The sequence below is a fragment of the Ambystoma mexicanum genome, chromosome 10 (assembly GCF_040938575.1).
Source record: "Ambystoma mexicanum isolate Mex_15411 chromosome 10, UKY_AmexF1_1, whole genome shotgun sequence".
In the NCBI taxonomy this organism is placed as follows: domain Eukaryota; kingdom Metazoa; phylum Chordata; class Amphibia; order Caudata; family Ambystomatidae; genus Ambystoma; species Ambystoma mexicanum.
The window spans coordinates 27,811,119-27,827,997 of NC_090932.1; the positions used below are offsets into that span (position 1 = coordinate 27,811,119).

At 46.4% G+C, this 16,879-nt stretch overlaps 1 protein-coding gene across 2 annotated transcripts in view; it reads right to left on the reverse strand.

The window, feature by feature from the left end:
• Positions 1 to 16,879, reverse strand: part of CCDC50 (coiled-coil domain containing 50) — a 411,626-nt gene that overhangs the window by 219,135 nt on the left and 175,612 nt on the right. For both annotated transcript variants that reach the window (XM_069617441.1, XM_069617440.1), the window contains exons 3-4: positions 14,473 to 14,602; positions 12,936 to 13,026 (exon numbers count right to left, since the gene is read on the reverse strand). In XM_069617441.1, coding sequence (XP_069473542.1) covers positions 12,936 to 13,026; positions 14,473 to 14,602 — 221 coding nt within the window. The remainder of the gene's footprint in view (positions 1 to 12,935; positions 13,027 to 14,472; positions 14,603 to 16,879) is intronic.

Sequence of the window (16,879 nt, forward strand, 5' to 3'; positions counted from 1 at the left end):
AGACAGAGCAGCAGAGCAGGGCAGGGGGTCCAACTGAGCGGCTGTATGGTATTCCACAATGATCGTGCCTCTCCCACACTATGTTTTTATGAAACTGGGGTTTGTGATACTTAATGAGGAAGATGTCCTTAGCACAAATTATGCCAACGATGCACAGAAATTGTCTGCCGATTATAAATCTTATGCAGCTTTGATCAATACTTTCTTTGTTCTCATTCAGTGTTGGATGGCGCACAATGGGCTAGCAGTAAATGAGACCAAGAGCGAGTCACTTCTTGTTGGTACAAAACAAAGACGGGACAAACTCTCTGCATTTTATAAGAGTTTTACCATAGCTTGTTGTCCAATCAAGGTGCTCCCAAAGGGTTAAAACCTTGGGAGTGGGACTCAAGATGGCAGCGATTCAGGAAAGGGGTTAATCCCGAGAGCACTGAAGGGAAGCAGTGACAATGAAGCGTTCCACCTAAAATAAATTTCCTCCGCTGAGATTGGGGAATTACTTTTGTTCCCAAGGATTTGCAGCAATGTCTGGAGGCTTCATAAGCATTGTGGGTTCCCTGGTGGGCCGAAAACTGAGCCAGCGCAGGAGGGGGTGCAAATGCACGAGGCGCCAAACCGCACACAAGACGCCCAAAGGGAAAAGCCAGGGCCTCAACATATACGAGCAGTGAGCGGTGGGGAGCATGGAGGGAAGTGGCAGGCCAGTCCGATCAGAGACAGCGAAGGAAAGGGTGCCCGGGAACAACAAAGTGGCAAAGAAGAAGATCCCGCCCCGCGGAACAGCAGTGCGGCAGAAGCAGGCTGGGTCTCGAGAGATAGAGGCTGTGGCTCTGCCGGACAGTAAGGGGAAGGCGAGGACTTTGAATACGGCAGTGGAAGCCAGGCCTTGGAATCCAAGCAGGGAGATGAAACAACTGGAGGGGGAGTGAAACAGTCGGGCGAAATGGCCGGGTCCAAAATCATCAGGACCAACGCACAAGGACCAGGTCTTGGACTTGGTGAGGCCAATAAATACGCAGCGAGTGACTCCAATACACAAATCCCAGGGAACCGAATGACCACTTGACACATATTGGACCCTACAACCAGATGCATCCATTTGGGGCACACAAGACACGCAGGATGCTGACAAGCACTAGGGGTCCAGTACTAACCTGAGGTGGGGCAGAAGCGCTCAGTTTGACACAGGTGCCGTGCCAAAAAAGACAGAATGGGCTCCTGTGAGGGTGAGAGACGATAGCAGCAACCCTTGGATGCTCTGCAATGCCACTGCATGCCGAAAGCAAAGGCAAAGGACACTAGGGCCCAGCCAGGGGAACCAGGCCCAAGGAGACAAGGGCAGCACTTCTGGGCACAGAGCCTCACTCCCAAAAGAGGCATTACGGCAAACAGTGGATCAACCGTACAGGAAGACCATGCCACACCCCTAAATAAAACAGATCTCGAGTAGTGTTTGCACTCTTTTCAAGATAAATTGGTGGAATACTCCCAGAAGCAATTTGGGGTTCCAAAAAAAGACATTCAAATATCAATCAGAGATCAAAACAGAGCTGAACCAATTAGGGCATAGCTGAACGAGAGGGCCATACAAGATTTGTCAGATGATGCCCGGTCTAGTGACGAACTGCTAGAGCACATAAGCAGGGTCACAGCCATTCTGGAGCTCCAATGTGAGGCCCTAGAGAACCTCTCCAGGCGATCAAATATCCACATTAAAAACCGATCTGAAGAGATAGGGGATGGTGAGCTGCGGAAGTGTGTACAAACGCTGTTCAGTGATCTAATGGGGGGAACGCAGGCGGAAGATATCAAACTGGACAGGGAGTATCGTACGGGCCCCAAGAGAGGGGGGAAACGGCCTTGCGAACCGAGAGATGTGGTTACGGCTGCAGCAGATGACCAGCAAAAATAGGTGATCCTGGCGGGGCAAGAAAGAAACCCCCTCCAAGGGTGAAGGGGCAGGAAATCCAACTGTATCAGGATATGGCATTAGGGACCCTTCAAAGACATAGATGGGGCCGGTGACAAGGGAACTTATCCGGTGAGACAAAATATCGCTGGCCCTTGCCATCTGGCTTACTGTTTCAACTGGACCGCACCCCGCATCACATCACATCACAACTCTGAGGGAGGCTGTATCGCTGCTACACTTAGAGGATGAGGTAGAAGTGTTCCCAGGGCCTCCATCAAAGCAGAGAAAGCACTGCAACTGGGAATGGACACAGAAACCCTGAGGTCCTTGGACTGGAAGGGAGAACGGTAATGCCTGGGACTCCACTGACCCCACTTCAGATCAGTATATTGGGAAGGACTTGCCAGTCTGCGGACAGCAAGAGGACAGACAGGGTAACCCCAAAGGGGTGACCAGATTAATGTAGGTTTATGGCAGGATGAAGAAATAGGAGCTAATCCCCCCAGGAGGGAGGGATGAGAGGGGAATTGTTACCACGCAAGTCTGTTGTGGAGGAGTGGATATACACAGGTTACATGGGCCCATTGGTAGAACTGGGCGTTAGTTGCTCAGGGCCTGTAGGACCAATCATGGCCAAATGGGGAGTTGGGGGAGGGGTTGTTGTGGAGCTTGCATGTGAAGAGGATTATGGGGTCTCAGGAATTCCATGGGGATTATAACTGGAAGGGGAGGGTGAGATGTAGTATGGAGGCATCACCAGTGAAGCAAGCTGGGAGAAGCGATGGTAGAGAGCAAAAAAGTAGTGATGCTATCCCAAAACATAAGTGGACTCAACTCCCCGGATAAAAGGAAAAATGTTGGCCACCACCTTTGCGGCATAAGCCAAATATAGTGGCACTACAAGAAACATGTGAGGCAGGAAGACTGACAAAGATGGAAACTGAAAAATCTTACAGAGACATACCAAGCCAACACAGGAACCAAGACTTGTGGGGTGGTAATTGCCTTCAGGGATATGCTAAACTTCGGAAAACTGAAAGTAGATAAAAAGGGAAGATATGTGTTTGTATGTGGAAGGCTCGGACGTTTGGCACTCCCAATCGCCACAATATACACCCCGAACGAAGGTCAGAACAGCATTCTTAAGGTGGTCCTGGAGACCCCAGAGGAATGTGGGCAGGCAAAAAAATCTTGATAGGGGATTTTAACCTTGCATGGTCCACCAATATGGATAGGAGTTTGTTTAAAGCAAGAGATACAGGGGCGGCCTCAAAGAACCTGGTATCGAAAATGGATAGAATGGGATTAAGACACTCATGGCGTCATATCCACAGGACAGAAGGTATTCACCTATCTCTGAGGTTTATCGCACCTTCTCTAACACAGACTATGTACAGTTATCTCTGGGATTAATGGGCAGGTGGACATCAGAATATGGTGCTATTTGATTGTCGGATCACGCACCAAACTTGATGACAAGAAGGGTCCCAACAAAAAGTTAGATTCTGGTCTTGGCGTGACCCAGGACAACTCCTCCAAGATCACGTCGTGGAAGATGACATAAAGGGGAAAAATAACAGCTTTATTTTACTCCAATCACCCCCAAACCTAACTTTGAGGGCACAACCTGAGATGCCTTTAAGGAGGTCCTTTTAGAGGGAACTCATAGCGCTGAAATCTCAACTGACCAAACAAACGCAGAGCTGGAACACGACCGAGACAGTGAATTAAAAGAGGAGGAACAGAAACTAGCTAAGCAAACCAGTAGAACTACCTTATGAGCGTATAGAGCAGTGCTAGGACAGCAGGCGCTCCTGCGCACTAAGAAGGTAAAGAGCTCTGTTGGGCCTGCGTCAAAAATATTAAGCACAAGGGAATAAACCGGGAATTATGCTAGCGGGGGCACTAAAGCAGCAGCAGGCCCAGAGGACCATACAGGAGATTTACGGCACAGGGAACAGGGCTACCCAAACATAGGCAATATCAAATGTTTTTGCCAAATTCTATTATAAACTCCCTTCCGATGCTGAGGATTGGGGAAAGGGCCGAACAGTTGCCAGGAGGTAGATGTATCGGAAAAAGGTGTTGGATGCGATAAAACGCTAACGACAAATAAAGCTCTGCACCCGGACAGGTTCCCGGATGTCTTTTATAATATATGCAAGCAGATCCTGTCCCCAATTTTAACAGCTCTATTGAACTCTTTCAGATGAGGGAATGCATAACATACTAGAGGCTAGGCAAAAATTACAATATTCTCCACGCCAGGAAAAAGACCCAGTAAAGTGCAGCTCGTATTGTCCAATTGCATTAATATAGATGCAAAAATGTACACCAAAATTCTAGCCAACCAATTAGATCCTCCCATGCCAATTCTTATAGCGAATGACCAATCGAGATTCATTAGAGGGAGAAACATTTTATAACATCAGAATAGCATCCCATCTAATTGAAAAAGTAGACATAACCAAGAACCCAGCGATCCTACTTTACCTATACGCCAAAAAAACCTTTGACAGAGTAGAGGGGTTATTTCTTTTTGCCACGATGGAAAAGATGGGCTTTGGATCGGTTTCCTGAAAATAGTGAAAGCTATCTGCAATAATCCCTTGGCACATATAGTGATAAATGGTTCACTTACAGAGAGGATTACACTGTCAAGAGACATTACCACCCCCTTCTCTTCACAATATATCTGGAAACTTATTCACATGCTTAAGAGAGAAAGATTCGGTACGCTGGATTCCTTTCGGAGGGTGAGAGCATGAAATAATTGCATTCGCAGATTATATGCCGCTAGCCCTTACCGGCCCCCAACATCTTTGCGAGCAATACCAAGGGAGTTATGTAAATTGAGGAACTTTTTCACAGACAGAGACAGACACCCTAGCAAAATGCATGACCTTGTAAGGGATTTCTTGACATGGCAAGGCAGGAAGAAGGCCCAACAGTATGGCCAAAGAAGCATGCAAAAGTCTTGTGGCACCGCCCTTTGCGGGGACTAGCCACGTTTAGTAGCCACACACGGTAAAAGCAAATGTGCACTATCCAAATAATGCAAAAATTGTAAAACTGTATCCGTCACCATCATGTCTTTGGGCACATATAAAGGTAACCCAAAAACTCAAGCGTAAAAAGCTAGGGTGATACAAAAAAGTATCCCCACTGCACAGTGTTGTGTGCAATGTTGAAAAGTACAAGAATTTAAAAGAGAAACATAGCTTCCCACTACTGATGGTCTGAAGGATTGATCAGTTTCCCCCCATAGGAATGTGCAGAAGGCCAGCGAATTTAAGCTGAAGGCTTTACTTCCCTCCGAAAGGTCAGCTCAGGTTACAAAACAGAGCAAAAATAAAGGGGGTCAATAGAAACTATGGAGGCAAAATTGCAAAAAGATAAATCTTTCCTGACCGCTGCCAAGACTCTGAACACACTCTCTGCCAAACCAAGCGGGGAATCTTTATTCCGAGACATCAGGCAAGTGCACTGGTTTCATCTCCACCAACTGGGAAGCTCCAGGTGTAGTGCTTTAGTCGTTGCAGCCACGCAGATGAACTTCCTTACCGATCCTTCTGTGGCTGGTTCCTCTCCAGTGTCACTAAACCTTGATTAAATAATCAATAATCTTTCTTCCACTGGGTCTCTCCAAACGGAAACGGACTTCATACTCAAAAAGCAGAATATGTGGGAGGATGATGTGGGAACCCTGCATCGGCTACCACCACCAACTGCAGCAGACTTGCCTTAAAAGTCCTCTGGACCCCAACCGTGATCAGGGACTCAAAGGTTAAGAATACTCACTCTTCTCAAGGTCCTTGGGGATCCCTCCTGCACCAGTGTCTTTATTAGTGGAGCCCTCCATCGTCAAAAAAATCCGGAAAAAGCTGACCACCAAGTGCAGATCCGAATTCCAAGGACTGCTCATTAAAGCACTTACGCCAATGTTAACACTTTACAGCCAAAGACTGCTCCCACTCTTGGTCTCTCCTGGGCTCCATTTGAATTTACTAGCCTAGACAGAAAATCCTTTAAATATTGTTTATTGCATTTTTCTTCCCAGAGTCTCTACTGACTTTGCAGAACTCTTACTTGAAAATGTTTTACCCAATACATTGCAGCCTCTTCTGTTTTATAAAGCTGCTTACCTGTGAGTTTAAACGTATTCTTTTTGCCTTTCCTTACATAAAGATGATATCTTTATAAAAATGTAGTGTGTGGACATTCCCTTACTCGGTAGTAACAAAGAGTGTGTTCTGTACCTGTGCACCACCCCACTCCCCCTCTGCTCTGTCAATATGAATACTTGGAGCCTGGTGAGCTTTTGGGAATCTCTAGCAATGCCCACGTCAGCAAGACAGACCCCTAAAGACCCTGACCACAGGACCAAAGAAAATAAACTCCCCAACATGGACCACATGCTATGTGTGAAGCCCGTGTTGGCGATTCCTCCTTGTGCATATCAATTTTAGTGGGCTCTATCAGGAGGAATAAGAATGTTTCACTTGGTAGGGAAAGTGAAATACTTTAAGGGCCAGGGGTTGGTAGGAGGAGTGGGTTTACAACTACAACAATGAAGGACAAAGTGAGCCCCGTAGAGCACTGTACCAATAAGTCGTCCAGGGCCCCGGCAATGGTAAGGGAGCCTTCTTTGTAGGATCGAGAACTACAAGGTTGAGGAGTCAGTGACCTGAGAGTCAATGGTTGTCAGGAGGTGGTGGAAATGGTTCCTTTGGCTGTTGTAATGTGGCCAGCATATTCAAATACAGACCTGACATTCTGGAACAATCTGGCAAATTAGGCAATTTTGGTCTCTTTTGATTTTAAGTTTTTTTTTTTTTAATTCTTGGTCCATCTTCCATCAAGTTATTAATGCGCACAACTTCTGGCTATTTTTCTATATTTGTGTAGTAATTCTTTACTCCCATTGAACAATCAATAAGCGTTCAGGAGATAGCACTTTTTATGGCAAGAATCTAATGGGAGCACTTTGATTCAGATCGAGTTTTGTGTTCTTTATTATTATAGCAATCGGTATTTCTACTTTTTTTTTCTTCTTAAAAACATTTATTTCAGGTCTTAGCATGCATTAGGTTTTGATAAACATTGGATGGTTTACTAATAGGACATAGTGCTTAACTGGAAACCAATAAGTGAGGTACATGAAAATTCCTTATGCGCACCAGGTTAGTTTATCTAGAACAATGCAAATCTGGACCAACAAATTCATTCCATTATTGACATTGTCAAGGCCCAGCTCCAGCTAGGGTACCAATAGGGATTCTGGCACTAGGGCCCAAGTGTACAGCTTATTTTAAATCAGCACCCTAGTCACTGTCCCATTATAGCAGGGATCTGAAGCCTAGAACGCGGCTCTCCAGATTGTTTGAACTATGAATCCCATGATCTCTCGAAACTGACAAAGTTGAAGTATACAGGGAGTGGTAGTCCAAGCATCCGAGAGCCAGAGGTTGCACAATACTGCATTATAATAGCCCTCCCCTCAAGCACCTGGTTATATTCCCAAGCAAACATTGCATTTTGTGTAGGTACTGTAGCCCTGTAATGTATCATCCATGAACGTTTTCTGGTAGAAAGGACATCTTTACTGCTAAATACAATACAATTTAGAAACCACATGCCTGCTTTTCACACCATTGTGCTGCGTTTTGCAGTATCTATGCGTTATGTGCTATGAAAGAGCAATACAAGTAAATCTCTCAATTTCACATGGAGGCCCTGCACTTTTCCACGTTTGGTAGAAATGGAGAATGCAATGGCGCACAAGGGGCACCACAACAGTTTTTTTTTCACTGCCTACTCTTATGACACTGCGTAGGTCTCAAGTGGTTTCTAGCTCTACTCTAGTGTAGTTCTTTTACACAGAAATTTTAACGTGCATTTGCTGGTTTTGGACATCATTTCAAATAGAATGTAGCTAAATGCACTCAAAATATTTAATCTTTGGACCTCCCCTTTATTTAGGCCAACCAAAACAAAAACGAAAAGTACTGTTTTCTGCAATTTGAACAAACACTGTATATGATATGTGATAGTCATTTATAACGCGCATGTACACAAGTGTTACTAGGCGTGACAAGAGAAGGGAGGAAAGACAGAGGGAGGACATGACAAACGATCTTACTAGGTCTTGTGTCACTCAGATCGTGCATGTACGAGAACAAGTAGTACATGGGGAAGGAAGTGGGGAGTGCAAAGGAGATGGAGGTGCAAACAGGGTAGCGTGGCTCTGGGTAAGTGCCAGGAGGTAAGGAACAGTAGAGGTTACAGTTACAGCCCCTAAGTGCATGGTAGGCCCGGATATAGTGCAGGGGAGACTGATCAAGAAAGCACCTGATACCAGTGAGACTCTGAGGGTAGCCAAGCAACCAGTCGTTGCAGGAGACAGGAAGGGCAGCAGGGGAGGTAGAGAGAGCAAGAAAGCATTCCAGAACCTCAGGTGGTCCGGCTCAATTTGAGAGGGGCAGGAAGGCCATTCCAGAGGGGGGCACCTGAGGAGGAGAGAGCGATCAATCCACCGCCCCCATTCTCTGCCTGTCTGAACCTTAAGAGAGTTGGAGGTAGATGAGCAAAGGCCTCTGAAAGGAACGTATATAGGAAGAGAGCGTTGGATGTAGTGCAGGCACTAGCCCCAGAAAGTCTTGTGGACAACGCAAAGGGTCTTGAACTTGATCCTTGCAGCCACCGGGAGCCAGTGGAGCGATTTAAAGGCTTGAGAGATACGGTCCTTGGGCTTGAGGCCAAGGAGAAGTCTTGCAGTCCTGTTCTAGTTAATCTGCAGAGGGCATAGAGAAGCAGAAGGCAGATTGAGAAAGAGGTTTTTGCAGTAGTCCAGCCTAGAAAGAACCAGGGCTCTGGAGACAGTAAGCTTCTAGTGGAAGGTGAGGCAGGGAAGAGTACCCCTGAGGAGGGGAAGCCAGCAATGGGACTTCTTGGTGACGTCTGAGATGTGAGGAGTGGAGTCTCAGATGACACCAAGGTTTTTTGCCACACAGGAAGGCAAGGGTAGAGGGCCCAAGGAGGGCGGCCAGAGTGAGAGGGAGGGAAAGCGGTAGCAGCGGTCACAATGAGAAGGATCTCCGTCGTACTGGCCTTAAGGCAGAGATCGCTGGAGGTGCACCAATCCTGAATCGTAGATACAGTCAGGAATGAGCAAGAAAGGAGAGGAGGCTGAAGGAGAGCCGAGTGTCATCCGCATAACAGTGAAAGATTGAGAAGGTAGAGATCAAGTTGGTCAAAAGGGCCAAATAGAGGTTGAAAAACCAGGGTGAGGATAGAAACCTGGGGAACACTACAGGTGGAGAGAGGTGGAGGAGAGAAAGGAACCAAGTTGGACCTGGGAGGGGCTGTCAAGAGGAAGGAGGACAACCACTCCAGTGCCTGATACAGGATTCCCAGGTTCTCAAAGAGTCCATTGATCAGGATGCCGTGGTTGACCATTTCAAAGGCAGGGGAAAGATTGAGGAGGATGAGGACAGAAAGAATGCTGGAATCAAGGTTAGAGAGCAGATCTTCAAGAGTGTTCAGGAGAGCAGTTTCCGTGCCTCTGGCAGCTCTGAAGCCAGACTGATGGTCATGGAGACAACCAACAGATTCAGTGTGGCGAGTAAGCTGGGCAATGGCCAGCATTTCAAGGAGTTTGCCCAGGAAAGGGGTGACAGATCGGGAGATAGTTAGCCAGACAGGTAGGATCGGTAGACGGCTTGAGGAGGGCGGTGCACAAGGGAGTGCTTGAGGAGGGGAAAGTTCCAGCAGCGAAAGAGTGACTACAGAAATCGGCCAAGGCTGGAGCAAGGGTGTCAATATGGTCCTTAATTGTTCTGGAGGAGCAGGGAGCACCTGTTTGGATGAAACTTTCATAGATCGAACTTGTCTATAAATCTCATCTGGTGTTGTCAGAGAGAAAGAGGAGAAAGGAGGAGGGGAGAGTTGGCCAAGGGGAGGGGGCGTCATCATACAGAGGACCTGGGAGGGAACCGGAGAGGTAGAGCCTGCAGAGTGAATGGCCAGTTCCTTGTAGATTTGGAAGAGTTTGGCCGTGTTGATAGAGGCTGCAGCGACGCAGGCTTGAATATGGATCCTCTTCTTGGACAGGACAGACTCTGTATTGCCTTTGGAGTAGGCGGCAGGCCAGTTTGTAAGAAGATGTGCCCGAAGCCCTCCACTTTCTCTCAGCCACCTTGGCAGGACAGCGAGGTTGGAGTCATACCAAGAGTTACACTTGGAGGTAGGCTTTGGACAGATGCTCATGACAGAGGCAAGGATGTCCAGAGTGTTGGAGATGGATAGATGCAGATTAGAGAGGGCTGTATCAGAGTGTGAGTCAGCCGCAGGAAGGAGCAGAAAAAGTAGAGGCAAAGGCATCCACTGACATACGCTACATGGGCCGAATGACCGTGAAAGTACATGGCAGTGCTGGGGTGGGATTTGCCTGAGGGATTGAGCATTTTAGGTGGGAGGGAAGTAGAAGGTGGTCAGTCCAAGAGAGAGGAGTGGTGAGAGGGTTAGCAAGGGGATGTCTGAGGAGATGGAACATCCAAAGTATGTCTGTATTTGTATAGCGCAAAGCAGGCAAGGAGGCAACCGGGCGCATATCTTAAACAGTAGTTACATCAGAGGTTACATCATTACAGACACAAATTAGGTACAAAACATAAGAATACAGGCGCAGTGCAAGTTTGTCAGGCAAACGTGAGAGTCAAGATAGTCAAGTTTTCAGGGTGACAAATGGTCGTCTGAGGTGGCTAACCAAAGTTTAGCTTTGTGTTTGAAAAGGTTCAGAGATGAGAGATTTCTAATGGCGAGAGGCACAGTGTTCCAGAGCTTGGCTGCAAGGACTGGGACGCTAACCCCTCCGGCTGTTTGGAGCTTGTGTCTAGGGATCGTGAGGCTCTGGCTAAGGGTGGACCTGAGTGAACGATGAGGGACATATTGAGTGAACCGCGAGGCTAGGTAAATGGGGGCTTGGTTGTTAATGCATTTGTAAGTCAGGGCGAGAGATTTTAGTGAGATCCGAGATGTGAGCTGATCTAGGAATGTTAAGGGCTGCTCTAATGACGTTTTGTGTAATCTGATGTTTACTGAGGTTGCCTTGGTACAGTGTGTTACAGTAGTCAAGTTTGGACATAACCAGCTTCCTGGCAAGGGTGATACAATTCTGCGTGGAGAGGAATGGACGACAAGCTGTGATCAACTTGCATGTGTAAGCCGATGCGGCAGCATTGGTTTGTCTGTGGCGGGACAGTGTGGAGTCTAGATAGATTCCAAGGGTTTTTGTGTCTTTGGATACTTTTATGGAATTGCCATCGATATGAAAGGAACTGAACAAAGGGTTCAACTTGTTGAGTCTTTGTTCAGTACCTAGGATGAGGAGCTCTGTCTTGTCGTCATTAAGACAGAGCTCATGTTGTGCCATCCAGGCCTGGATAACTTGGCAAATGTCGTTTAAGGATTTAGAGTCTAAAGTGTAATCACCATTGATAGGGATGAGTATCTGGGTGTCATCAGCATAATTAGTGTAGGTGACACCCAGATAATCAAGCACATCAAACAAAGGTTTAGTGAACACATTGTAGAGAGTGGGGGATACACACAACCCTTGAGGGACTCCGCAGGGGACTGGCGCAGGGTCTGCAGAGGAGGTAGGGGAGAATACTCTCATGTGTCTATTGTCTAGGAATGATCTGATCCACTTGGTGGCATTGTCGGAGAAGTGGACTGCAGATTTCAGATGTTGACAAAGGATTTGGTGATTGACCAAATCGAATGCAGCGGATAAGTCCAGTAGCAGAAGTAGTGCCAATTTGCCATTGTCTTTTAGATCCTCCATTTGGGTTTTGAGGTCTAGGAGAGCTGTTTGTCCCCTGCTTGGGTCTGAACCCAGATTGTCTAGTGCCTAAGAGATTGTTTGTTTCCAGATAGTTCTGTATCTGTAAGTAGGCTGCTCGGTCTAATATTTTTAGAAGAAACTGGACCGTAGTGCTGGGCCTGTAGTTAGTTGGAATCTCTGGATCTAGGGTAGGTTTTTTTAGGAGAGGGATGACCCAAGCATCTTTCAAATTGTTAGGTACCACTCCCGATTGAAAAGAGGAATTGATAAAGGTAGTTATGAAAGGAGCGAGGTCGTGGGCCGATTCCTTAATGATCGGAGTCTGGCAGAGTGTGTGGGTCCAGAGGGCAGATTGGAAAGAGTGCATGTTGCAGAGGTTGAGGAAAAGCCAAGATGAAGGATAAGAAGCATCCAGGTGGATGTTGAAGTCTCTGAGGAGAAGTTGAGAGGTAGAAGCAAGGAAAGAAGGAGAGGTCAGCCCACTCAGAGGAAGAGGGCAACCTGGCCAGGTGGCCTGTAGATCGTGGCCACAGTCAGATTGAGGACAGGAGGGATAGAGAGCCTGCTGACCAGGCCTTCAAAGGTGGAGTAGGCCTGCGTAGTAATGTCAGAAGCAGGTAGCCGCTCAGGAAAGATCAGAGCTAATCCACCTCCGGGTCGGTTGGTTCTGGGCTCACAAAGGATCTTGTAGCCGTCAGGATAACCATCCACCATGGTTATTCAGCGCACCACTGCATAAAACCTTTCATTCCAGAGCGACTGCTCGTAGGAGTTGTGGTTTTCATAAGACTCAAATTATTATTTCAGAAGGATTTCTGTTAATCTTCAAATCAATCTGTTTTTCACTGGACAGAAGGCTTCCAGATCATCCTAATGAGGCTGTACCATTAATAAAGAACTTAATGGTGGGTCCCTTTTCTGTAGTTAAGCCTCTCTGCGACAACCCAAAATTCCTTCGGAACACTTCGTCACATTGTTTGATCACTTAATAAACGAAATGAAGAACTGCCACCCCCTATTGGGTAGACCCGACCCGTTGCTGTAAATCGTGCAGAAATAAAAGCTTTACCTACATTTAGGTGACATCTAACTTGTACCAACCCTTTAGAAAATCAAAAGACAAATGTCTCAGTAGAACCATTTGAATACAGTTCAGTCTAACATCAGCCGAAGTACCTCATCTTTTTCCTCCTGTCTTCGCCTTCTATCTGCTTCAATCACCAGTTTCTCCTGAATTTCCTGAGCAATTTCACAGTCTTGGCGTTCGCTGGAGGAGTGGGAGGAAAGGAGCATTAATGCCCACAAATTACAATGAAGAATCTGAATCGCAGAGTTGATCAGATCTGATGTGGAGCTTGCAGAGTGCCAACTGCTGCGTCCTGCTTAACAGATAAGGAGCCACACACAGTCTAAATGATCAACATGCACGAGACTGCAAGTTATGTATGCTTGAAGGTCCAACAAGGTCGATTCATATACATCAATGATGGCTCACACAACCACTCCAGTAGGTGACAAAGACAATACATAGTGTAATGAATAGAAAATGATAGAACATTGTATAGCCAAGCACACACTCAAGTCACTCCGCAGCACTTCCTGTAAATGTGTCCTTCTCCCTTTCGTATGGCGCGTGTATATATATATATATATATATATACACACACACACACACACACACACACACACACACACACACCCCCCCCCCCCCTCTCCCCACCTACAGAATAGGTGGCGACAGTGTGAGACAAAGGCAGGGTAGGTAGGGTTATGAAGGAGAGGGCACTAGCCATTTGCTCGCTAGCCCATTTGCTAAAAGTTTTTTAAAATGTATATTTTGTTTACACATTTCATGCAAAAGGTAGATGGGTTAGGTGGTGGTGGAGCAGCAAGGGGTGGGGAGGGTGCTTCCTTGTTTTTTTGTGGTGAAATGTGTAAAATAAATAATTTGAGCAAATGGGCCTCCAACATATTTTCTTGAGCAAACATCTTAGAACCAAGTAGGAGATTTCAGAATGGTAAGAGAAAGAATTGGGCCTTCAAGGAAAGAAAACAGGATAAAGTGGTGGAAGGAAAATCAGACGTAGTTCAGAGCAAAACATGGTGGGAACAAGATTTGGGACAGAGTGGGCAGTATGACAAAGGATTAAGATGGGGAGCATCCTTCTTGGATAAGACAAAACAGTGAAAAGGGGGGACAAAGGGCATTTGAAAAAAGTAGATTTAAAAGAAGGACAAGTAACCAAAATAATTGGCTTGCTCATAGAGGAAGACCTTACTGGCAAGAGTGTGGGAAGACCTGTAAGCATGAAAGAAAGAAAAGCACATGATCATGAGGGTTAGGCGGTCTCCCCAAAGTCTCTGAAGCAAAACAATGAGTTATTGCTTACACGCATATTTGTGCATCCTTTATTCAGCAAATTTAAAACAAGAGGTGAGGTCACCATTTGTTTCACCAAATTGAAGAAGAAAAATGCAAAAATACTATCGACCGAAAGTTACATTAGCAAGCTCAGAGCGACACAGAATGACGCCAGTAAACAGGTGTTCACCTATGCCATCATAACTGGGCCGTTACGCTGTGACGAGAAGGCAAGGGGACAGATGCTCATACACAGAATAGGACCTTCATGACATTATCACTTGGACCCAATAACACAATCTGAATCGTTTTTTTAGACCCAGTATTACCTAGAAGTGTCAAAATACGTACAGGTCTTTGTGGCGTTTCTTTAACCGTTGTTGTGCCCGGAGGTCTTCTTCCTCTTGAAGTTGCTTGGCCATCACCAAGTCATGCTGCACCAAACGTGTTCGTTGAATGTTAGATGCCAAGTGATGTTCAACTGGAAGGACAGACAAGGAGGTTAAGAACAAATATAGATACTTTAACAAAGTTCACATGTTCTGCATGGCAGTCGTTCTACAAAGTCTGCACTTGTTTGGTGCCAGAAAACCACAAGGATCAAAAGGTATTGGCTACTGTGCCTCGACTTCAACTCCTAGTCCTTCGATGCCACTTTGTTTAGACTCCTGGAACATTCCACGAGTACAAGAGAGCCATATACAAAGAACAATCAATGTGCAACCCTTCAATACCCAACCATGAAAAACAAAGTTACGTATAATTTTCATATCAAGCCTCGAGAATTCTTGTACTGTTGCACCCGTCTACCTAAGGGTTTGGTGCGCATTATCAAATTAATAACTCGAAGGAAACCTCTTATTCTCACTGAACGTTCTACACTTTATCCGGCACTGCGAGCTGCTCCAGGGCTCTTGCCGGCATCTCTGCGCTTCCTGGAGGAGGCAGGGCCACATTGGACACGTGACCAATCACGTGACTCAGGCCGCCTTGAAAACACAGAGGCTACCACCCTTGCGGTGGTAAGCCCGACAGGGGTAAAGGCTGGTGACTGTTGAGCGACTGTTTGGCGCATTGAGAGTCTGAGGCGTCCTGGTTTTTCTCCTGCCTCTCTTCAGTCTACTCTCTTGGTGTCCTGCTCCAGCCGCGTAAACCATGCGCGTCACTATGAAAGTGAAAGCAAACACTATGGCTGTGAAAACACGGGCCCAACGGAAGCTGGGTAATGACACTCTAAGCCCGGGTGTGGAATCCTCCTCGCCGCCAGCCGAGTCCCCCCCATTGGCTGCTTCAAGACTCGGGTCTGTGTCATCGTCGGTGTCTCCGTGTCGGACGGATGGACTGCGGACTGCAGAGAGCCAAAACCAAGTAAGTGTTTACATCCCCCAACACCCCTAATGTGCCTAATGTGGTTAATTTGTCCTACGTACCACATAACCTGCTTGCAATGGGGGAAGAAACTTTGTGGGATGAAACACTAACAATGAATTCCATAACTAGTAATGTCGATCTTAACGTTTTGCCTGCTCAACTGCCTGTCCAACTGTTACAACACAAATCTCGCAATGAAGCGAGTGTAATTGCGGCCACGGCCAACGAAGCGTGTTTCGCCTACTGTAAGCAACTTGACGCGGACAATGGCTCAAGCCTCTGCAATGTGCGCGCGCTGTCCTTGGTAGCATTGGACAATGTGGAATTTGAGGAACCTTCGGACAGTGGGGATCTCTTGACAAATTACGTCGATGCCGACGTTGGATTCTTGGCCCCAATTCCACGCCAACACAACCATTGTACGGGTGAACGTGATGAGTCAAGTATTGGGTCCCCGCGGCCCAGATTCTACAGCGCATATGAAAAACTGATGTTGTCTCCCCTGAATTCCTGTGAACTGACTCATGATAATGTATTTATGATACCTCAGGCGGTCGCAAACTTAGGTTGTGACCCAACTAAAGATGTGCTTCCTAATCAATCATTACTTATTACAGCTCCTAGGAGTGAGTTTAAGAGTATCGATTCCAAACAAGACGGAAATCGTAGAAACTCCTTGGATGTCGTCAATAAATTACTAACAGATCTCACTAGGATGAACAAAGATAGATGCCATAAATTAACGTTAAGTGAAAGGTCAGACAGGTTTGAGGTCTTTGCTAAGCCCCTTGTAACTCAGAGTCCAAGTCCATCGGTTCTAGTCAAAGACAGTAAAATGCAGATGACTTACGCAAATGGCCTATCTAAAAGAAGAGCTGACTCGAGAATTTCACCCAACTGGCAATGCTCACAAACAAAAACACCCAAAATGGGTGCCTTCCCATTTGAAATCTCGCAAAATAACCCACTAAATGAGCAGCTCCAGGGTGAGGAAAGGCCAGCTGCCAATCACGAGCAAGCCGATTCTTTGTCTGACTTATCCTCCTCTGACTCTTCTGTAATGGAGCGTCCGTTCCAGAAATTCAGACGTCTTCCATTCTACAGAAAGTGCCGTGTACGATTAGAAGCAGACGATGCTGCCAACGTGGAACAAGATCTCCCAACGAAAGACTATCAAGCCATTATAATATCGTCAATGACTAACAACTGCTCCGTTTCTCAAAATGTATGACATCTTAATGACAACATAAAAGAACTTGTAACTTCAGTATCGATGATGAATACTAAGCTTTTGACCATCGAAAACACAAACAATGCACATAAAGTCTCATTGGCCCGAACGCAAAATAAGACAGTGTTGGCTAGGGCGTCATTAGTGGACTTCGCC